This window comes from Vanellus vanellus (assembly GCF_965231255.1).
Source record: "Vanellus vanellus genome assembly, chromosome: 9".
Taxonomy (NCBI): domain Eukaryota; kingdom Metazoa; phylum Chordata; class Aves; order Charadriiformes; family Charadriidae; genus Vanellus; species Vanellus vanellus.
In genome coordinates this window covers 13,858,102-13,882,452 of record NC_138914.1, presented here as the reverse complement: position 1 = coordinate 13,882,452, position 24,351 = coordinate 13,858,102, and the positions used below count along the sequence as shown (strand labels likewise).

Genomic DNA, 24,351 nt, shown 5'->3' with positions numbered 1-24,351 from the left:
CTGTGACCTGGGAGTTCAGCCAGGTGGCGTGACGGGTCGGCTGGTAGGACCCAGGTATCACGGGGGGACTAGTTGTGCAGCTGCCCAGCGCGGGCGCAGGGATTTAGCAGGCGTTGCCCTGCCCCTAACGTCAGGGACAGGAAGTTATCTGTGCGGGTCAGCCGGGTGTAGGACTCCTCCGAAGCAGATGCTGAAACCCCTCGATGTTTAATCAATGGCTGGGAAGCCTGTTTACCTGCACTTGTCAGGTGTAATTGATTCAGGCATTTACTGTGAATTCCTCACCTAAGACTTCTTGCTCTTATATTAAACTTCTAGCTAGGAGGAGAGCGGAGCGATACTCTCCAACAGTTTTAGTGTTAATCTGGGCCTTTCACGTTGCTGATGCTGTCTTTGACAGAAAGCCTGCTGGCATTTTATGGCCTTTCTCTTTGAAGGTGCTCTTACTTCCCAGAGTTTGTGTTTAAAGAATTACTAATGCTTTATTTGCAGTCTTTCAGAACAGTGTACTTGAAAGCAGCCTCATATAAACACAGTGTTTAATTCTTTCTGGGTTGTTGTTTTTGGGTTGGTTTTTTTTTGTTTTTTGTTTTTTTTTCTCTTTCTTCCCCTTGTAATCACCTCTGTAGTAATAATTTCTTTGTTGTTGGCTGTCTTTCTGACTTGAAGGTAGCATGAGGCTTTTCTGCATGTTTCCACTGAGGCACTTGCAACTCTTTGGAGAAGTTCCTAATACCATCTTTCTGTGGGGTACCTGTTTTAATTGGACTCTTCTCAGGGTACCTTCATAGAGACAGTCTGACTCTGGTGTGCCATCTCAGTCTGGGTCTGTAAACCTGTTTTCACCCAGATGGAGTATCTCGGTGTGGGACCTGGTTCGGGGAAGTCCTGAGGTGTGTAGCTTTGTTTGATTCACTGTGTGCTTTAGGGCTGTAGCTTAATGTTTTTGTGCCTAGCTTGTTATCCACAGGATAACCCCAGCTGTGGTCCTTCTCCCCCACTCTGCCTCCCTCAAGTTTTGTGGAGATCAGTATCTTGTGGGATTTTATCTTTGAGAAGTTGTCTAGATATGCTACAGAATTAACATTTTGCTTTCAACTCAGGATAATATTGCAGTCGTGAGAAGATCTGTTCAAACAGGAATATACTTCTGCCCAAGACTGGTTTAACTTTCCTGTCTTGTTACTGTGGACATTTCTCTTTTTCTGTTTTCTCTGAATCTTAATCCAAAATTTATGATCTCACAGCTTATTGCCGAAGGAAAGAATAGAATGACACAAATTCAATGCTCTCATTTCATTATTGGTCTCAGTGGGAGGAGTGGATGAACCCACACATGAACAGCAAACAACAGAACTGTGTTTAGAAGTTGGCTTTGGCTGAAAAAAATCTTTTTTCTGTATCAGCAAGCTGTTTGTAGTTGCTTGCATCTTTCCTCTATTACCTTTTGAGAAAAAAACATTTGAATCCGCCTAAAAGCAGATTAACCCTTGGCTTCTGTGCTCTCATGATATGCACATTGCACATATGCATATTTCTCTTCCTTGTTAACTGGCATCGTGTATACGCGCGCTTGTGCTTGATAGGAAGGAGAAAATGTGAATGATCTCTTTTAGCTAAATGCTAGCTGTTAGCAACAAACAGGCTGAGCAGGAACTCAAGAGGAGAGAGCTCAGGAGGTGAAGAGATTGCTTCTTGCAGTGCGTCCTGAAATTCCCAAACTCCCTGTTTTGGACCGAAGTTGATAGCAGTGATTGATTGTGTAGGTTGATTTTAACAGATCCAAATGGTTGTCCAGTGAACAGATCGGTTCAGCTCATCTGCCTCTGTACCTGCGGGAAGGGTGCAGTTGGATGGGGTAATTCTTCAAATCTGTTAAGAGCCATTTGCACGAGACTTCTGAGCAACGAGAACGAACAACCTGATTTATGGTGCGTGTGAACCAGCCGCCCGCTGCGAGGTGTGTGGTGCCCCGGTGTACCTTTGCTGCCCGTAGGCAGTGCTGCGAGCGAAGGTGGTTCCTGAAGCCCACCCTAACCTCTGTCCTCCCATCGCTTCCCGTTGTTCCTCGTGGCAGCAGCTGTGTCTGGGGCACGTGCGTGTTCCCCGTCCCCAGCTGCCTGCGGGCAGGCGCCAGTCATGCTGCTTTATCGGGATGGTGTGAGGGCTTATTTCTGGCTTCAGAAGCAGCTGGAAGGAGGAGTTTGAACATCTCCCAGTTGACATATGATACATGAGAAGTAACCTCCGCTTTCCTTTCCCCTTTCTCTCCCAAATTTGCGGTGGTGGTGCCTACTCATGGGGCACACCGTGTATTCCCCCTGCCGCCCCACACTGGCTCTTGTGCCCCTTTCGGCTCCAGTGGGGCTTGCGGCGGGAGGTTTGCTGGAAGGCGACGAGCGCGGAGGTCAGTAGAGGGGATCGAAGCGACGCATCTTTCAGGTGCGAGGCAGATTGTACCATCTAATCCCCCGGCTGTCATCTGCTGCGTTTGTCAAGGCCTCCGCTGGCCCTGCTCCGTTTCATCAGAGGTATCACTAGCATTCATCTAGGCTGGCAGCGTTTCAACAGCTGTTAATCCTCTTTGTATCTTTAAGCGCTGTGACCACTGACAAGCTTCTGTACTCTGAGGTGTCAAAATATCTCAAGATAGCTGCAGTGATGGTGGTTGGGTTGTTTTGTTTTGTTTGTTTTTTTTTCTTTTAATCCAAACGCCTTCTGATCTATTGGCCCAGGCGGAACCTGATGGAGAAATCCGTGTCCCAGTGACAGGCTTTTGCTGCTGCTACTTGATGTTCACAAAGAATTTTGCTTAAAATCTGATTAATTTCTAGTTCCTTATGCTCACGTTGCTCAATTTTCTGTTTTACATGTTACCGCAAGTAGCGCTTGTTGCACTGAAGTTGTAAGGAATGTGGTTTAAAGTCAATGTGAGAATGAGCTGGCAGGGTTTTCTCTTTATGCTTCAATTACTTCCCTTCCTGAAATAACCCTGAGAACTCCGTCTTCTGCTATATTGTTTTCTTACTTTCTTTGCTATATGTTGTGGAAAGGGCCTGGGCATTGTAGCGAAGCGTAGTAGTGAGTGTTGGAGTTCCTCTGCATGTTTGCAGCCGGGAAGGAATGCTGAATTAAAATTACTCCAAATTTAGCTCTAAGTTTTAAAATTGGTTTCCTTTGGAAGGGGAATTTTTAGTGCCAGGGTGTTTTGGAAGGAGTGGGGAGCAAGGGTATAGCAGCAAATCTGTTGTAGAAAAGCAGCAGGGTAAAGGAAAGTGGTTCTGTTGGTCTTTAGGCTCTAGTTATGTATTTTTATAACTTCTCAGTGTTTTTATTATTTGCTACGAACCATCATTTAATAGCAGGGGAAAATCTTTCAAACTAACATTTCTTTGTTTAGTTTGTTTGTCCTCTCTGGAGAGCTCTCTCCCCATATGACAAAGCTCTGATGTTCTGAAGTTGGCTCCCCTAAGGCTCAACTTTATTGAGAGAAGTGAAACATTTTAGGTGGTTCATTCATTCTTTCTGTGTCTCTTGTTATTTGAGCCCTTATGGTGTCCTTTGGTCATGTTTTTAAACTTATTTCTGCAACTAAGACTGCCAGGAGCTTTATTTAATAATAGTTGAGGTCTCATGTTCAACTTTTTCTTTGTGAGCTGCCATTTTATCTCAAGCATCAAATATTGTGAGAGTAAATTAAAAGCAGCGTTGATGTCTTGTAATTTTGTGTTGAATGTTCTCTCTTTTACTGTGCAACTGAATATCATTTTATGAAGCTGAAGGACTTCGCGAAGACCATGGGCAGCTCAGACTTTGTTTCAAGTGCAAATACCACACCTTGATCCTGATGTGCGTGGGCAGCTCTGCTGGAGTCGCGGGAAGTGCATAGGTGGCTCCTGGCTTGGGTCCTCATTTGCAACCTTATTATAAAGTCCTAGATTTTTGTATGCCGTTGGAGCGTTATCCCCTGCCACAGAGTGATGGGGTAAAATCCTGAAAATCTTGCATCTGAAGTCGTACAGATGAGGATACTTGGAAAATTACTCTCTGTAAGTCGAAGCCTCGAATCACAGAACCTGCTGGGACTGTGCCCACGCTGAAAGGCCCATCTGTTGCTTATTTAACCCGTGTTTAGGACAAAAGTGAACGCGACTTTCCCAAGGTAGGAAAGGGCCTAGAGGCCAGGGAAAACCTGTTTAACAAGTCAGCTTGTTGAACGAACTGAGGTTTAAATGGTAAAACTATGTTTTTCTTGCTTGGGGAAGCATTTAAAGGTACTGATTCATAGCATTGGAAATAGTGCTGTGCTGGTTTTTAGGGTTTTTGAAGGGGAGGGAGGAAGATGGCGGCAGAGAGGTCCGATCCAAAGGCAAGAGGCACATGGATCACATGCAAAGATGTTTCCTTTCCATTTTTAAAACTCAGCAGCTTTCGTCTTCAGGTTGAAGGTCTTCTGTGCCCCTCCTTGATCTTTGCATTGTGCCATGTGCCTTGTGGTTTCTTTGAGGCCAGCTCCCATCCTTTCCCTCACTGACATTCTTGCCTCTCCGTTCAGGTTCTCACTTGCCTGCTTTTCATCAGCTTTAGGATCCAGAGCTATTCCATACTGGTTTCTTTCCCGGGTGTTTTCGTCCGTGTTTGTAGTTGATGTTGAAGATGGGGGTGACCAAAGTACTGGGCAGTTGAACCCTCTCTCTAATAAACTAGGCGAGGTTGTGCCATGACCGTTTTAATCGACAGCGCAACGAGCAAATGAATCTGTTGGCCGTTTTTTCTTTCTTTAGGCGGGTTAAATGCCAACCTCATGCTGCGTCTCACGTACAACATATTTGTTCCTGTTTTCCTCTCCTGCTGCTGTTTCACTGCAGAGTGCTGCAGGCTAATAGTATCTGACGGGGCTACTTCCTATTGCCTGAAAAATGTTTAATTTTACTACCTTGCGTTCTCTCTTTCCCACTTTCTCTCATTTTGATCTCTCAAATCCAGTCCCTTTGAGAAATCAGACAGTATGAAATATGAAAATTGCTTGGGTAGTAATTGGAGAAACGGTGAGACTTATGAAGCCCATGGAGATAACGTTTACATCTACTTATTCACATTATTTAATTTTTAATGGCAAATTTAATTAATGAAGCACAGGTCTTGTGGTTTCATGTGTGAATAAGTAACAGCAGGGAGCCGAAAGTCATGAGGTCTGTTTACAGGACAGAGAAAAAGGCTCCATTAAAAGCTGAACTTTTCATTATAGGAAGGAGGAAAATGGGTGTAATAGCATAGAAGTTTGACCAATATGTAACAAGGAAGTAAACGAAAACATTAATGACAATTTGCTGGCAAAATGCATTTTGAAGTGGTTACTCATCCATGATTTCTCAGTTTAAGTCTGTCTCCTAGGTCAAAGTTTGGAAAAGCAAAGTCTGTTCTGTGGGTTTTTTCGGTATGTGACATAAATTCAGGCACCAGAGATGAAACGCTTAAATATAGCACCTGGAAGCCTGGGCTCTGAAAAACCTGTATAAACCTTCCAATTAGCTAAGCTTCACACAACTTCAGTGATACAGGCAGCTGTTATCCCTCGCTTGCAGATGGAAAATGGTGACTTGCCCAAGATTGCACAAGTGGCAGAACCGCTAATAGAACTTGAGTTATATCTGTCCTTTCCTTTTTCTAACCACTGAACAATATGTGTCGTCTCATCGTGCGCAGGACCACAGCTGCATTTATGGGGAAAATAAATGGAGAAGGGCAAGAATAGTATTCTATATAAAATGACCAAGTTTGGGGAGAGACGAGATAGCAGCTAGAACCGGTCCTAAATGAATAGCTGTCCTCGCTTTCAATACCATTTTGTCACTTTTTTGATTGATTATTGCATATTTTCTGCATGTGCCTTTTCAGACTAAGGACCTTGCAGATGAGCTTTGAGTGAGGCAATTGCAGCTATTTCAGTATAAAGTCCAGAGGCTTTGCCTAAAGCAGCTTTATCAGCAGTTTAGCGACACAAGACCTTGCAGAGGAGTCGCTGGGGGTGCGCAGCCGTTCCCGTCCGCTGTTTGTGCTTGGGAGGCTTCTAAGCGCAGCCGAGAGGAGGAATCCGTTCTCCGTGTTCAGCGGCTGAGCGGGGGTGAACTAAAACTCTTTCTGTGCAGGCTCGGGAGAATTTAATGCAAACCTCTTAAGCCCTGCAGCAAGACACTCCAGACTCTGTTTGGCAGTGCCTTCACTGATACCTGATACGCCTCCCTATGTTGTTAAGAGGGAAACAGGCTGCATAATTTTCTTTTAAAGAATAAGTAACATAAGTAGAAGCACTGAAATGTAAAATGGATTTTCCAGTGCTAGCAGCCAATTTTGATACTTGCACGTCAGTAACTTACAAGATCCTTCACAACAATTAATGAAAAAAGAGAACAAAACGCAACCGAACTCAAAATAACTCGGTGCTGGAAACACCTTGTTTTTGTGGTTACGTGGAATAATCAAAGGTGATGGTTGGTTGTTAGCGACCTTTTCCCCCTCTTTCCCTTCACAAAGGTGAAGCGTGGAATGGAGGACATGTTGTGGCCTTGATGCGTTTTGCTGAAAATAAAATCAACTTTTAAGCATTTTTTTTGTGTTCTTTGAACTGAATATGCTGTTTGTTGTTGGAAATCCTTATTAATTATAGAAGATAACTTTGTGACGGGATAAGATCTGAGACGCCTTTAATTTTTAGAGCTGAGCATTCTATTCTTTGTTTCAGAACGCAGAGATCTACAAGCTGACGTCTGAGCAGTACCAGGAGGCAGCCACCAAGGCAGAGGAGTGGATAAAGTGAGGAACCGTTTTTGTGCTTTTCAGCAGTTCCAGTTGCATTTCATACTGCTTTGTGTGTAGCCACTGGATGTTCCCGTAACTGGAGTACCTCCTGTCAGGTACTTAGGGGGCCGAGGAGCTGTAAGCTAGCATCCTCTTTCTGTGCCAGGCTTGACAGAGTTTAGTATTAAGTTGTTAGATCTTGCAAGGCAGAATGAGGGAGAGGACGTGTAAGAAAAAGATAAACAGCCTAAATCATAGCCCTGTACGTTTCAATCAAAATAGAGTTGTAATTATCAGGAATGTTTGCTTAGAATGGGCGCAATGATTTCTCTGACCTTTTCTGTTGGCCTTGGCACAATTAGCGGACCTTTAATGTTGTCTTTTTACCATGAGCATGTTCAGTGTCTAAATTCCATTTGTATTTGCCAGTAGTGTTATATAGATTATTGTTCCACATGCACTAACAGCTGTCCAAGAAAAAATATTTTCTATAATTCTTTAATATTAATGAGTCCAAAGCAATTACGCTGTCAAGAGCAGCACTCAGATCTCAGTTGGGTAAACAGTTGGCCAACATGCAGTAAACTGGAGTAGCAACATATGTAGTCCAGTTGGGTCCAGTCCAGACTGTATGATACTTAATTGCATAAATAGATAATATAGTAGTGATGAATATATTAGTGGGGTGTGCAGTATATTGTGCTGTCTTTATTTAAAATCATGTTTGGCTGCCAAAGCATCACATAACCTGTTGTAATTTCACATTTTTGTTTGGACAGTCAAGCAGTAAGTTGCGAAAGAAGCCAAAACAAGGCAGCTAACACATTGCGTGCATTTTCGTGCAGTTTTCGATACTAGAAACCTAAATTCTGGTTTTAAATAAAATTTAAAGAATTCATAGGACATGAAGTTCTGACAGTCTCTGATCAGTTGAATCTTTTCTTGGTTTTGCTTCCGCAGATTGGTTGTTGGGAACACACGTACCAATGATTTATCCTTGTGACTTTGCAAAGGATGAGATTGGGACCTTGGGTGATGTTCTTTACTTGCTCTTACAGACTGTAACTAATCTATTTTTTATAACAGTCTTAAGTTTGTTTTCTGAGGTTTCAGTTTCCTTTGGTTTCTTCTGTTTATTGTGGAGATGAAGACTGGTAATGTAGGAAACTCTGGGAATGCAACCATTTCTCAGAAAGGTCAGTGGCTGAGACCAATGCAAATGCTAATGACTTCTTTCTTTCAAGATTCAGAAAATGTGTTTATGGTCTCTTAGGGGTTCCTTACCCTTTTCTTTGAGCCTTTTCTCTGCCAGTCCCTGTTTTTTGGCCTTATTTTACAATGCCCTTCGGTTTGAAGGCCACATGAACTTGAGCCATCATCAAGGGACGAATGCCTTAGGCCATCTTCCTTGCAACCGAAAGAGACACCTGCCCTAATGTGAATTTTGTGTGAAAAGATAACGTGGCTGGGGGATGCTTGTGGCACTAGTGAAACTGAAGGAGAAGGTGAACATCTTACTTTCTATTTCTTTACAGTAGGAATTCCCAGTAATAACCAGTATTGCACTGAACTGCGTGCTGGAGTGTACGTTCTGGGATTGATAATGCCCTTTGATAATTGTACATGTGGGAAGAATCACTGCTTTGCCCCCTCAGCCTGCAGTGTACGTGTTTCTTACAGCAGTATGCAGGGATCTTTTTGGGGATTGTTGCCTTGGTGTACAACGTGCTGCACAAACACTCTTAAAGAGTGCAGAAGCCTCACGTGTGGGTCATGATAAGGCTGGGACAGGGTCAGGGAAACTTCCTTTGTGCATTGGCATTCATGCTTAAATTAAACTTGAAGTCTGCATGTTGTGAGGTCCTTTTGTTAGGCGTAATACATCCAAGTCTTTCTACAGCCTGGTCATGGTAATAAATTACAAGATCCTGGGACTTCAGTGGAAAGAATACTTTGCTCGTCCTGTTTCTCACTTTCATATAAGACATACAAGTGCAGTAAGTGCTAAGACAGGTAAGACTGATTTATGCAGATCTAGTAACTTGGTTAGCAGGAATAAACTGACACTCCAGCAAAATGACATGAACCAGAATATAGCCAAAGTATGAACGAAGCACAGGTCTGCCTATTTCCAGTGCTGGACCATGACAGCTCCTGTAATGAAAGGAAACCAGGAGTGGAATTTTCTCCTTCTGCAGAGGAGAGTGCATCTCCTTCCCATAGTGCTTCTTCCTTAGCTTATATTATCCCTGTTTCACTGCGAACTCTTTGACCTGCCCTGGCACTTGTGCCTTGTGAGACCAATCTACTGTGTATTTGTTGTCTTCTGCCATTGTATATCAGCATAGCTGATGGAGGAAGAGGGGATTAGAGCTGGGGCTGTTTCCACAGTGAGTACCCTGTTTTTCGGGGTCCATGTTGAAGCAAAGATAAGAAATATCTGAAACAAAAAAACCCCAGCGTTTTCTTGGCATTTATTGACTTTTGTAATTCCGTTATCAACACCTACAGCTCTGCACAAGTGGTCAAGTGTTCCATGGACGATTTCTTCTCCTTAGTGATTATCAGGTGTTGCAGGATTTAGGAATATTGTACAAGCTGTCCACCAGTGACCCTTCACAGCATGCCTGCGAGGTAGACAGGTAAACCTTCCTATCTCCCTTTGTATAGAAACAGCAGTAAAGTACTTAATGCAGAGCTTCATATCAAATCACTGACACAGTCATTAGCTCTTGGTTTCTACTTTGAGGTAGGACGATAGGCTTGATGCCTGCATGGCCTGACTTGTGCTGTTCCTCGTTTCTTCACCTGAATCCAGCTTGCTCCTGTCTCTGTGTTCTTCCTACCATAGTGTCTCCTCCTTCTTTGTTCTGGGCTCTGTCCAACCTGTTTCCTTCTCCCAGGAAGAAGATCCTAGCAACAAGAAACCACTGAGCACAGCTTTCAGCACCTTAAGCAACTTGCCCTTGTTGCTTACATGCTGTGGTGAATTGGACAGTTGCCACGGACATATTGTCTCAATGATGTTGTTATAATTGCTGCATTATTATTTTTCTCTTTTGTTAACCAACAGAATTGAAGTCTGGGGACCTAGAACTTTTTTCCCCCCCTTCCTTCCCTGTTTAGCAAACTGTGCACATCAGTAACCACCCACAAAGGAAGCAGCGTGTAAATAAAAAGCCAGTGCTCCCCGCCCTTCGCTTCGTTCCACATCCTTTTCTCAGTGTTCATAGAGCCATGACTCAGACTGGGTTTAGAGAAGACAACTTGCTAATCCCCTCCCCGCTACAGAGAATAAAATGGCATTTCATTCCAAGCTCTATTAATGCGCTCGCTCCGGGGATAAAGCAGCACTCCCAAAAGGCAGTGGCCAAATTTTTTTTTCTGTTGCGTTGTCTTTGTCTTCTTTTGAGTGTTACATTTAGATTAGCTTCTGAGGATTAAATGTTATTACAGTCCCTGAATCTGTTAAGGGGAAGGAAAAAAACATCAGTAAAGAGGTTATGGCTTAGTGCAGGCACTCTAGATTTATCCTCAAATGCTGTTGTGGTTTTTTTTTTTTAAAAATTGATTTATTTTCCTTTGTGAAGGTTGTCTTATCACTTTTTTATTTTATTTTTGTAGTTGTTAAATTTGGATGCAAGAATTGGCATGGGTGGGGGTGTGACTCTCTCTGAAAGGTAAAGCTGCGGGAGTGGGGTGAGGGGATTAGGAAGCTGTTAAAAGATAAAATTGTTCTGAAGCTGAGTTTTCCCTCTGAGATCTCCTTAGAGTTTGCAGAACTGTCTCTGAAGCTGCTTACTGATGGCTGCGTTGCTTTGCATGTTGTGCTGAGAGGACTGCGTGTGCTTTGCGCTGTTATCAGGGAGTGCATAAAGAACGTCGGTATCTTATCCTGATAGAGATCAGCCTTGAATCCAAGGCAGCTTTCCAATGGAGAAACTGCCAAAGAGATTTACTCAATGTGGGACTTAGTATCTAAGAGTTCCATTTAACGGTCCTAAGATCTTTAAACTTAATGGACGTGAGTATTTAAGGTGATTACGTTAGAGAAACTGGCAAGTAGTAAGTATCCTCCTGGGCTGAAGGTGGAGTAGAGATACACACTGACTCAGTGGGGCTAAGGGGAGGAAGCTCAGAGATGGACTGTCTGCTGGGAACAGGGAATTTACGGCTTGCTTTCAGTACTCATGGAAATGAAGGTTTTATTGAATTGCACAAGATTTTATGAGGCTGATGGCAGCACTAACTGGAACCTAGCTGCCTTTTCTTTTTTTTCTTCTTTTTTCTTTTTCTTGTTTGTGTAGATCTGGAAAGTTTATAAGATAGTTATGTGGTGATACTTGAGTTTATTAATCTTGAAATCTACTACGAGGCCTCAGGTATTTCAACAGAGGGCTGTGCCCAGGAGTCAAGCTCTGAAATAGTTATTATGTGGACAGCCGTGAAACCCGAGGAGAAGAAGGGTAAAGACATCATAGTTTTCAAACAAAATTGCTCTGGGATTTCTCCTATCATTAGATTAGATAAATGATTAATTCAGTGTTGAAATTAAGAGCCTCTGCAATAGGGATTTAAGAGTTTTCAGGAATAAAAGACTGATTACTGCTGGGACCTCATCCCCAGCCTTATCTCAACATAGTGCTTTTGTGCCCTGCAACGATGATACTTTGGCAAAAAAAAAAATTATTTGGCTCCATCCCAGTCCTGTTCTTCCCTCAGTGCTTGGTTTGGGTTAGTTGTTCCTACTTCTGTCTGCACTGACTCTGTTTCATGTAATCATGAATAAAGAAATGAGTTATTAGTCAAAGTTTTGCTGTTTTTCACATTTATAAAGTTGCTCTTAGTAGGAAATTGGAATATCGCTGTTAAGAGACTATAAGGCATGAGTTTCCCCAAAGTTATTTCAAAAGAGAGTAAACAAGTAGATGGGTCATTGTTGACTTTATGTCATTTTACATCATGTGAATTTTACTGAAATAAAAACTTTCTGATCATTTTCAGTTCTGCTTCACAAAGATTTTCACTCATTTACATTAGCGTGTAAACCTTTTCTTTACGAATTCTGGAAGGCCCACTGTTAAGCAATTGTTTGTACCAGTGCATCGATTTCCAAGCAAAGTACGTTCTTCTACTACTTTAGGAATATGGTATGCGGTAATAGAAGTTGAATATTTGTAACAGATTTGTGTAAATGTTCCAGTTGGGCCAAACCCTTCTTTTTTGAACCAAATTTTAAATCTTGAAAATTTATTAGACTGTATACTTTATCCAAGCTGTCAAACCTTCTTTCTGAAGTTCAGTTCTTGGGGATTACTAAGATGCCGGTTCTAAATAAGACTTTCCTTTTGCCCAGTTAGTAAAATGATCTTCTAATCTAGTGTTCACAGTATCGTCTTTCCTCTCATGCGTGTTAAGGGATGACTAATAAATCAGTCCAATGAACTGAGATTGCAGTTATGTTAGTGCTGAAAAACCAGTGTAAAATATTAATATATCTTTTCAAAATTGCAAAAGCATTTCTTCAAAGGTACATTCGTAGAACTTGGGAATTTATAAAATAAGACCTGAATAGAAAGACTGGAATAGCAAAGGAAGAGGTGCCAAAGAGTCTATGTAGTCTATTAGGGATGTTTCTATTGCTATCGATTTTTACATGGAAAGCACTTGTATTCTGTAGTAATGTTGCCATTATAAAACCCTTAGATCAGGATTTGTTGGCAGGCCAAATCCAGATTGTTTTCAAAAGCATGGATATTTGTGCAGCTGTTAAAACAAACCTCCGAAACACTTTGTGCATCAGAGTACGTGAAATATTTCAGTTCAAAGTTCTTTATCATGGAGAGTGCAGTGAAAATGCAGATCTCTGCCCTCAGATTGGGAATTAAATATTCCACTGTGTACCATGGTGGAAGCAAGGTTTCTCCAGGTTTCGTAGTATTTTATTGTGTATTTATATGTAATGACAGGTCCACACCAAGGTCCAGAACTTCTCGTGTCTTGGTCCCACCTTGGCTTGAGTTGGGAAAGTTACCATGAATTTTAATTAATGACCCAGCTCAGCTTATTCCCACTGTGTTTTTCTGCCTGTGTCTTCCAACGTGTGTGGTGTTGTATAGTGTGCTGGTGGTAGTGGCATGGGGTTGATTTGTAGAGGATTGAGGTTAAAGTTTCTGGGGAAGCTTTCCAAAAAGAATGGTGAATTAAAGATGTCAGAAGCAATAATGCCTGAGAAACCACTTGTTACCAGTGAATTAATGACTTGTTTGCTAATTAGCAGCCTAAGGCAAAGTTGAGGTAACACTTCTAACAATCTGGTCATTAATTCAATAGCAACTGATTTCAAGGGCAGTGTTGCTTTTCTGAACAGTAATTGTATTCCTGATTCTGGATTATACGTGCTGTGCAAATGTCTTTACTTACTGTTGAGTCAGAGTCTCTTCCTGGAGTGATGGAGGGATGATAGGAGAGTCCAAATGCAAGTACCAGTGGGAGAAATTTGAGGAGAGAAATAGTTTGTTCTGTAGGTCAGAGCTTCTGTATCTTCACCTTCTGAGAAAATAAGGACTGTGGCAGGATGGCTGTGGACACCTTCCATCATGGTGATCCATCTGCACAGAGGAAGCTGGTGTTTGATGTTGTTGGCTGATAAGAGATTGAAATCCTTTCCTCCCTTATAAAGGGAGAGAAAAACCATCTCTGCCATCAGACTAGGCTTCGATGAATTAAGTGATTTTATTATTTATTTCTTTTTTTGCTGTGATTTTGATAATTCATGAAGTTACCCTGATAAAACAGGTTTCTAGGCTATGGGATCCCATCAGCTTTTGGAGTCTCAAGATCAGGTGGTCCTCAGCCTACCGTGAGAGGACCTTGCTGGGGTTCGTTCTTCCTTCCTATCCTTTTCCTTTTTAGTCTCAGAAGTGTCTCTTACCTGCCTGTCTGAGACACACATACCACATCAACCACAATTGTAACTGATTTGGCCCCCAAAAAATGGCGTTTGGAAGACAGGAGGATTTGCTTGTTCAGGGATGAATACTGTTTCTTTGGAGAGAACTTCTCAGTGCTGTGCTGAGTGCAAGTGCCACTAACAGCGCAGTGAAGCAGCCTCAAGCAGGCATGGGTCTCGTTAACTTACCCGAGACATTTCCCGTGCTCTTCTCCAAACTTAAAACCATTTCATCTCAATTATTTTCTATAAGGATTTCTTCCAATTGTCTGATGACTTCTTGAAATTATAATATTTACAAACAAACAAACAAACAAAAAATAGTCTAGCCTCCCCCCAAAAACAGACTTCAAGGCTTTGTGTGTGTTCTTTGAAAGCACCGTTATGACGTTCTCTGAGGGACGCTTAGTGGGGATCTTGCCAAGTCAGTACTCAGCAAATTGCGCAGCCTGGTAAAAGGGGGCAGTGGTTTTGAAGATTAGAGCACGTGAGCAGAAGCAAGGGGATTTTTTTAATAAGGTGAATGTTTAGCTTCAGATCCCACCTGAACTTTAACGCTGGCAGCTTCATTCTCCTCTCAAAATTTGCTTCTGCATCTTTAGCAGGATATGCCACTCTGTCAGTGCAAAATAGACTAACGGACTCATATTTTTGTCCATCACTGATACCCCTTTGTGTAGTCTCGTGTGAGCTGTAGGGATCCAGTACAGTGCTTAGTGGCATTTTAGAAAAGTAACTGCTGTTGAAATGAGTGGTTGGGGTTTTCTTTAAAAAGAACATTTTGTTAGCAGTCTGACATCATTACGAGATCAGCTCACATAGGAAAAATTTACTGAACCTGTCTTGTCCCTCATGTCTTGTGGCCATATGAAATCAGCCTATCTCATCTTCAGTTACTTTCTTTAGAATACTTTTTGGGGAGGGGTTTAATAGACCAACAAAGCATACGGGCCCAGCATTCTCCCAGCAGGCAGTTTCCCAGCTAACTCCCAGACATTATAGCACTGCCACAGCCCATATATTCTTAGGGCCAGTGCTGCATACGTTCTGTAAGCTGCATGCATTCCCTTCCTGACCTGAGATCTTAACTAGTTTTAGATGATGTTTTTTTATCTGAAGAAAGAAAATCCCTATTTGGGTCACTTGTTGGGCTGTGTGTTGTTTTCAGATTCAGTTATTGCTTGCTATATTGCTTTTCTGCCTTGTGGGAGCTGAGCCAGCTTCCTTTCTGATTCAGAGAACTCCTTCCAGCAACAAGATTCTGACTCATTCCTGCTTGGCTTCCAGAGACCGTTTTGCAGCTAACTTTAGGCTCTTCATCTTTGGTAGTCAACTTTTAGGAGCTTGGCATCTTTGGAAAAAGTGGTGCATGGCTTTGTGGGCAGGAGATCCAGTTCTGTTAACTTCTGTATCTCTTGGCAAGTGAAGGAAGAGGCAGTAGTTTTCCTTTCATCTTCCAAACTGGCAGTTTCTCATAACTCAGTATTCTACCATCATAATCAGTAAAGAATTTACATCCAAATGTACTTGGAATTATCCACTTGTGGGGAAAAGTCTCTCATTATTCCAAACCACTTGCCATCTGCCATGCAGAATGCTAATAGGAATGATTAGTTACTGCGTTTGCAGGTTCAGGAGGATAGGTATCATTTAATTTTCTGTGGGTTTGTACAGTTTTTTGCACATCGCTACCCTCCTCCTCCCCAAAAGACCCGCAGCCCACCACCAAAACCCCAGTGCTTGCAGCTTACAGGGTGCTAAGGAAGCCAGTTAAATTTGGTTGAAACAGCACTTGGCAAAGCACAATACAGTATAAACTGAAGTCTTTTAGGATGATCCACTGGTCAAATGGGAAATGACCGCTCGTGTGTGAGGGTAAACAGTCTGGGAGGACAGGAGAGTTTGTGATGTGTCAGAGTAAGTAAGATAGAGAGCTGGAACCAGCATTGGGTGGTTCACACAGTCTCTTTGCATCAATTTCATCGCTGAAACGGAGAGATTGCGATTGGATTTCCAAAATCAGAGGTGGTTGGATTTCCAAAATCAGAGGTTGTTGCAGAAAACTGCTAAATTTAAGTTATTTTCCACTTCAATCTGTATGGTTTAGAGTTTGGTTTTTTTGTTTGTTTGTTTGATAAAGAAAATGTGGTTGAGTCAGGCTGTTTTCACTGAATGCGGTACAGTGACACAAGTTGCTGACACTTGAGATTTGGACGTTTATGTTAACTTTTGTTCTCAGTGCAGTGATAGAATCTAATTACTTACACAGGAGAAGATTTCAGAACAGCTGTGTATGTGTGATCAGAAGGAAGGGCGGTATCTGTCCTGGAAAGGACAAGGATGCACCGAGTGCACCAATTGCAGTAGGAAATTGTGTGGCAGCTTCAAACAAGCTGTCAAAACAGGAATGGAGATTGGGAAGTACTTGAGTGACAAATTTTATAGGATCACAGCGTCACCCAGAAACTCATAGTACTTTATAAATATGCACTCATTAGGCACTTCCATGGACAAGGTAGGGGAAAAGAGAATCGAGTGACCTATTATTGAAATGCAACTGTCAAGGGGGAGAAAGAGAGAGGGGAAATACTGCAGCTGTGCAGTGGTGTGCTGCAGACAACGTGACAAGGCATGTGGGAAGGGTTTAGAAAGACAGTAATACAACTGCTTCAGCTGAAATCTGGAGGTAGTGCCCCTGTTCTCATGAAAGTTGTTGTGAGGTTTCACCTTTTCTGTTGGTCCATCTCCTCTTGCTCCACACGCTATGTTACTTCTACGAGCCTTGTATTGCATCCGCATCAGTGGCAAAGCCTGATGAGCGCTGTTTTGAATACATGAGACTGATCAGCAATATTTTCTTCCTGCTCACATTAGTTTATCCTCATGAGGCATGCAGTTTGTTTACACTGTGCTAGGTCATGTGGCTTAAATATTACTGAATTTTTAGTAGACATTTGGGTAATCTATTAAGCTTCTTCCATCTCTTGTTTCTCTTGCCAAACAGCTGCAACATGACTCTTCCCTCTTTCATTCAAGCCGCATTATCAAACTGACAAACAGGATCAGGGAATCCCATAGGTTGTAGTGAGGCCATAGTGTTTGCTTTGTGATAGTGCAGCATCCTGCAACCTGTGCTGAAAGTTTGGTTTCCTAGCTGTTTGCTCTGTGCTGATGAGTTTGTTATATGTGAATGAAATGCTTCAATTGTGTTTAATTTTCTGCTGTAAATGTCAAGGATGCAGTAATGAGAGAGGATGGAACCTTTCTATGTGCTGTGTATTGCATCTGTCTGGAGTTATTTTTCTGACATGTTAAAGAGAAGCCATCAGAGCCAACTGCTACCCAAGGGAGAATACAGTTTTACAGGTCAGTTAACCACTTATCGGGTTTTATATATGTACAGTGCAGCATGGCAACGCACCACATTTATGTGACCAAAGCATCACCGAGCTTAGTCTGAAATGCACAGAATGTACCCTGGATATATAAACACTCTAACCAACTATATGCGGTGTCTCTGCTTCCTTCCTGACACGCAGAAACTGCTGCGGTGTGCCCTGGGTTTTGCTCACAGTGCTGCCCGTGCGCCTCATTGCTGACCTCTGAGACCGTCTGCACTGTAGTGACAGTGGTGACTAATGTGGTTTGCTCAAGTTAGCTCAGACACTGATCTTAGTCAAATAATGCAGCAGAAAGCAGCTAATCCAGTTGTTGGATTTTGCAGCCCGCAGGAAATTCCAGGTTGCTGCCCCATTTAGTTTGCAGCTTGCAGCTGTGTACTGGGGCTCGCTACTCTAAAGCCGGCTTATACAAGGGACCCTGCATGTCTTTGGTTTTCACTTTCTGAGTAGAGGTATAGATACCATCAGTCTCTATCATGAGTTTTTTCTCAGCCTGAATTGTTTCCCAGAGTAAAGGGTAAAAAGAGGGTCTTGCTCTTAACTGCATCTGGAATTGCTGTTCTACCCAATAAAGCCAAGCGATGGTGTGGTACTCGCTGGGGAGTTGCTGATTTTGCACCAGTCTAAAGAGCTGCCAAGTCCCAAAGCATTAAAGTTGTACCTCTGCTTGGCTAGTCTGATTTTTCAGCTGGGTGGAAGGACTGGCAAATGCATACACATCTTCCAGCTTTCCCTTGCTTTCCAATACTGAGTCCATAATTCTTCTTCCAAAAAGGGAACCTGTCAGCAGCACCTAGCTAGTGGCCGTTGTTCTGTGTTTGAAACCCTCTCTCTGCGGGGTCTGTATCCCGATGATACTGCCTTCATTGCTTTTTGCAGTAAGTTTGTGTGTTTGTCTTTGGAAGCTGTGTTGCTTCTTGATTAATTGGTGGACATTTAGACCAGCACTCTTCCTGCTATCGCAGGGCTCGTGATGGAAATTCTCGAAGAACCTTGCTTTAACCTCCCAGACGCTTAGCAGTTCTTCAAGGGGTTTATATCCATGTAGAAATGAATTTGCCAAGACAAATGAATGCAGTTATTGACTGGAGCAGCCGTTACCTGCCGCTATTGAACAGTTAGGAGAGGGTTAAGAAGAAAACCTCTTCTGAGCCACTAGATTGGCCCTGACTAAGATGAATGTCTAATTCACTCCCGGCGTCCTTACTGCTGCCAGTAATAAAAAGCTTGCTTCACATATTCACCCCACTGCAGACGTTTCTCTTAAATTAAATATCAAGAGGACATATAATAGCACGATTCCACGCCAAGCCAATATTATCAGATTGATGTCAGCAGTGATAATAGAAGAAGGATAAGTTGATGAGATTTCATTTATTAAATAAAGTAAAGGGAATACGCAGTGATAGAGAGGATTTGGTAACTCTCGGTGTGTCAAAATGCAGCAAGATCATGCTCGTTCTGTCTTACCTCAAGGGATGGCAGAGAGAAGGATGCCCTTTGTTTCATTTTAAGAAAACCTCTCCCTTCTTTTCCAGACAAAGACCTGATTTAGATCCCTCCATGGGAGGGGGAGAGGAAGATCTGAAATGGTGGATTTCATGCGTACGTAGCCTTCCTTCCCATTGAACAGTGGCGAGGCAAAGGTTTCTTGCCCCGCTATGGTGGGGAAGGCACTGCTAATGAGTTTTATTTCTAGATTCATCCGTTCCTTCTTCCAACCTGTCATCTTTTCTCCTTTCCTCTTCCTTTAAACAGATGAGAGTGTGTGTTACTGGTTTAATATTTCATATTCTGTATGTCCTGCATTTATTTTCTGAGGTATTGTCAGAGCTCATCTCACATACTTGCCTGTCCCGCGGGTATTGTCCTCACCCCTCCCAGCCCAGCCTGTCTCTCTTGCCTTTTCCCTGGCTGCTATAAATGAGCCTCTTACACCTGTTTTGATAATAGCGGTAGCAATTGCTATGCGTTTTATTCTAGGCAGAGGCTAATCGTCTACCTTTTTGGTGGTAGCATATTTTTGCTTAAAATTATGACCCATTTTGAAAGAAAGGCCAAAGGATACCCGTCTTCTGCTCTTTATGTATTCAAACCTCATCCCTGCTCCACCATGTTTCTTCCCCCTCAGTGCTTAAGAAATAATAATAATAACCCTCAAACAATGAGATGTTTACAAAAGTCAGCGTAGTGGAGTCTCCAGAAGATGAATTTTTCTAAAGGTTGGTTAGTGCCAACAGCTTTGAGCTGGGCTGAGGTTGAAGGGAGATAATTGATGAAGATCCATCTCCTTTGGAAGACAGTGGGACGTTTCTCTCAACAGAGATATTTGCAGTTAGACGCTGCTGGAAAACCATCATGTTTAATTCCTTTTCTTTTCAGACATGTATGGGTAAAGCCAGACAACTGTGAGGTGCAACTGGTGTATAAAGCTGCAGTTACCACTTGTGTAGAAATGTTGCAACCTGAAGTTAAGAGACTTAATGTGAGCAGGAGAGTGGCATCCCTCTGAGTCAGAGAGGACAGGAGCAGTGGTTGCTGTGGTGGGAGGAAAGCTCCTCAAGCAATTGCTCACCAAAGCAGTTCAGATACCCTTTTGCAGTCCAGATGGATACCAGAACTAGGCTGCTGGACGTGGGTGTCTTGTGTGCTCCCCTCTGCAGGATATGCTTCCTTATGGTGAGCTCACATTTACTTCTTGTCCCCTGGTTTCATGGGTCACACCGCGTGGTGGGGCACAGTGACAGTTGTCTCCCAAGCAGCGCTAGCTTCCCACTCCAAAGTGAAATATCTTTCTCGGTAGGATTTAACTGGTTCTGTTGAATTTCCAGTTCACTTGTGACTGCATTAATATATTGGTTTGTGTAATTTGTATCGATAATTACCTTAACCAACTTCGTGTTGTGTTGATTAATTTCTTTAAATCTGTTTTGAGAAGCTGGTGCAAGTGATGCATAGCCAGAGTTGGAGATTTTATTTTGAAGAAATACGAAAGAGAATATCCTTGTTACGATTCTGGGTACCTGGTACCCAATAAATCTTCTCTGTGTTGTGGGAAGTGGCATGTGTGAACACTGATTTAGGTACTCTCTGGGCAGTGCATGCCATTCTGTGCTGATTGATCCCTTGCCTCTGGTAGGCTTTAGGCAGCAACACTCACTCTGCGGCTTCTCACTTACCACTCTGCGGCTTTTAAACAGCCCTGTGCTGTGGGCTGAGCGCCAAGGTGTCACTTAAAGAAGAGGACTGTGGACTTTGCACTACTGTTGCACAACTGATTGTGTAAGAGAGACAGCAAAGCAGCAGACAAAAAAAAAATAGGCTCAATTCCTATAGCTCTCCATACTAACAATGGCCAACCTCATGCATTCTTCTAAATATTTTTACCATATTGTGCAATTCAGATGAATGCAGACTGTTTTGTGGCACGCTGTACCCTTCTGCTCTTCCAGCTCCCTGCGTGAAAAATACAAAATGCCCTTCAGTTGAACATGGCTGAGTTTAAAAAACCTAATTTTAAAAGTCTTAACTTTTTCAATGAATTGAGGGATTTGGTGGTATTTCCTGACCTGGTATTGTTTGGTATCGTTTCCACAGTCTCACTGATTTGATTAGAGTGATATTAAAGTTAGTGACAAAGCAAAATGCCAACATTATGAGTTTCTGAAGCTCTCCCTGGGTTCTTTTCTATTCCAAAATTTGAAGATTTTTTAGAATATGGATTTTTAGAGGCTTTAAAGTGATTTGCTGTAGAACATAGGAATTAGAAATGCATACTAGCCTCCAGGGACTGTGCATGGAATAGGTTTCTTCTAAAAGCCGTAAGATTAGTGAAGAGGTGGAAAAAGAAGTCTGTGTAGTATCTTTGTTTTCTGACCCAAACATCAGTGTTTTAGAGTGTGGCTGTCATACTGTTACTGATAAATTCTTAGTCTATCCGTGTATGTTGGCAGTAGGACTGAGGACTGAAGTTATCATTTGGAGTACATCTCAACCAGACTATTTTGAGGGAATAATCAGGTTGCTCATACAGAAAGGGCAGATTCATTTTTTTTCTTCTTTGGGTCCTTCCACTTGCCTTCCTGAGAACCTTACGGAAACGAGCAGGATTTGGAAAGTCGTATCTGAGCTCTCCAAAAGCTTTTAGAAGATCTTGATCTAAGATTTCATGTTTCTTAGAAATCTGTTCCACCTGAGAGCAGGAGACATGCCCAGGAACAGGTCATGTTTCCTCTCTGCCTTGCTATGAAGCCCTGTTGCTGAATGAGTGCCTGTTGTCGTTACTGTGGAAATGAATACATCATAGCATGGCATTAATGCCTGCCTGGAGCATCAAGTGCTTTGGAAGGAAGAGGTGCATTTGGTATTTGGGCACAGATCGCTAAGCATATTGGGGCAGAAAATGCAAGGAATTAAATGGATTTATGATTTAAGAGGCAGCATCTGAGGATTGCTACACCTGAGCATATGTTCTCTTGTTCTCTGGTAAAACATACCACGGCAATTGTGCTGCAAATTCCTGCAATTTGTGTCTGCCTGTCTGTGCAGCTGATGACACTGTTGTTACTGTGTTTGTGCCATTGTTGCGGGTATTGTTTTACAACGACCTTCGCTTTGTTGGTACTGTTGCTGATGATGTGCCATATGTACACATGCATATTAGAGTATAAGAACATCAGCTCTAATTGTTCTTGGGTAGCTGTCAACGCCACTTACGGGGTATGAGTACTAATTGCTTCAGAAATACAAAGGAAAAGATATCTGGTCTTGCTATTATTCCGTTTTTTCTAGTCACTAGGAGAACTGTAGCACTTTCAACCATGTTGGATTTTTTTGAAGTGTTTAAATAGATGAGAATTCAATAGATTGAGGCGGCTTATTCAACAAGTCTGTTCAGTTCCTTGTCAGACTCTTACAGATCTAGTGCAGGGCCAGCCAGGAGTCCTGAGTTCTGCCAAAGATTTCCAATGTGAGTTGGAGAAATCATTGAACCTCTTGGCATTGATTTTTTTTTCTCCTGACTGCAGAGGAGAGATGATGTTTTATCTAAGAGTGAAACAGCCGACCACACCAACCTAGAAAGAAAGTCTTCCTTCTTTCTGTTAAGTACTCTGGATTTTTCAGCTGAAGGACACTGTTGGTCATTTGACCCACTTTGGTGATTGCTGCTCCCACCAGTTTCTCTGTTTTTTAGGACTAGATTACTACAACACAAGATTAGTATGTGTATCACTGGTAAAATGGTAGGAAGTGGGTGAAAACTCCTCTTCACGTATCTTTCTGTGCTTGTTTTCCCCGCAGGAGGAGAAACACCGATCCTGTCTGTGCGAGCCTGCAGTCTGAAATTCTGAAGTGCTACCAAGAAAACAAACGTGAAGTGCTCAAGTGCTCGGAGCTGGCTAAGCAATATCAGCGCTGTGTTAGTGCAGCTCAGAAGGTAACAAAAGCTTCCCTGTTGGATTTGCTGGCTTTGCTGTCTTGTTTTGCATGGTGTTTTCTTCTGGAAGTGTTTCTAAGAGCTGTGGTATCTGTTAGTCAAATTGCAATGTTTATAGGAGACAATTTTTCTTTGGGATCCATTTTCCCACATTCGTTCCACATTTCCCAGTCACACTGTGGTATGTCCCAGCTTCACTCCTGTCAGCGAGTCCTGTTATACTCAGCTGCCACCAAAACAGTAGCACCGATGCGCCTAGGTTTCAAAATCACAATAATTTTCCCAAGTTTTGCCTTCTTGGATGCTGTATTTTGCAAATAGTAGGCAAATCCATTTTGCCGGTGTCGGCAGCATTTTGAACGGGCTTTAAATTTGCACACTCCTAAAACCTGATTATCTTATGCGGGGGACCAGCACGCCTTAAGGCTCTTCCTTCTGAGACACGGAGCCCTAGTAGATTCTGTTGATGCCTTAGGACAGGGGCTGCTCAGTACCTTGGAAGAATTTCTGGCTATTGAAACAAGTGAAGGATTTGGACGTTACAAGTAGGATGTGGTCTTGGGAAAAGTGAGTGGTAAGACGTCCGGAGTGTAAAGGATGCTGTTCCCAAGGTGAGAATTCAGCGGGTCGGGTGTCCCTCAAGGGCAGGCTTTTCTTTTATTTTTTTTAATTTTTTTTTTATTTTTTTATTGGAGGGATAGAAAATTCTCCAGAAGGTGCTGAGGCTATAGTAAGGTGGATTTGAGGAGCCTTCTGGGAATAGAAAACTGAGACTCCTCTCACGGGATTAGTAATGCAAAGGGTGGGGGAGAGGTGGATATTTCATAGAAGCAGTCTTTCTCTGTCGCATTAGCATTGTGAGGGGAAGCTGTATGCCTGATTTAAGTATAACATGAAACAAGCTGCCAGCCGGCTCCCAGAAGAAGCCCGACAGAAGGAGATGGGAAAATTGTCAGGATATATTAGACCAAATGTTGTTGCTAGTCCTGGCGGAATTTTTTTCCTTCCTGTTTACAAAGAAGGTCTTTGTATGTCTGCAAATCAGCAAGGTTAAAGCTGCCAGGGAAAGGGCTTTTCTCTGATATCTTTAAAGTCCCCAGCTCCCAAAACGTGTGGTTTCTTTTTCTTTCTCAGCTTTAAAGTAAAGCGGTGCCGGTGCTGCCTCTGCACAATCCGTGCCCTCTGTTGCTGTGCGCAGAGCATTGGCGCGCCTATTGCCAGCCTCCGTTACCTGATGCTTCCTCCTTGCCTCCGGTAAATCGGCCCTGTAGCCTTTTCAGTGGAGTATATCTTTAGCAAATGCATTTACCAATACATCTTTATTGCATGCAGCGCGGGCGGAATGCGATTACCAAAGAAGACAGATTGCATTAAACTTCAGCATATTTGCAAGCTGCGGCTCCAACCCGCCTGAGAAAGGGGCTGGGACGCTGCCAGCCCTGAGCCCCAGCCCGACATTATTAAAGAGTAAATTGGAAGCTAAATGACTGGTAACAGCAGAGGGCAGTGAAAGATCCTGTTAACTGGGATTTTTTTTTTTATTTTATTTTTTTTGGATTTGTGTGGTGGTGGGTTTTTTGGTAGGTTTTCTTTATAAATCAAAACCCGGGGGTCGTGTTGATTCCCAGAGTATTCAGTGAACTTCAGAATTTTTTTTTCCCCACTGTTGTAGAAAATTCCTGGAAGGAGCAGTGCATAGGACATTAATTTGTTATGGATGATGACGATGTGGCAGAAAATGTCCTTGCTATGTTTTAAGAAGG

General features: G+C 42.6%; 1 protein-coding gene across 3 annotated transcripts in view; it reads left to right on the top strand.

Annotated features, from left to right (window-relative positions):
• CHCHD6 (coiled-coil-helix-coiled-coil-helix domain containing 6) overlaps positions 1 to 24,351 on the top strand; it is a 117,117-nt gene that overhangs the window by 56,128 nt on the left and 36,638 nt on the right. For all 3 annotated transcript variants that reach the window (XM_082487823.1, XM_082487822.1, XM_082487821.1), the window contains 2 exons: positions 6,743 to 6,813; positions 22,453 to 22,588. In XM_082487823.1, the coding sequence (XP_082343949.1) occupies positions 6,743 to 6,813; positions 22,453 to 22,588 (207 nt within the window). The remainder of the gene's footprint in view (positions 1 to 6,742; positions 6,814 to 22,452; positions 22,589 to 24,351) is intronic.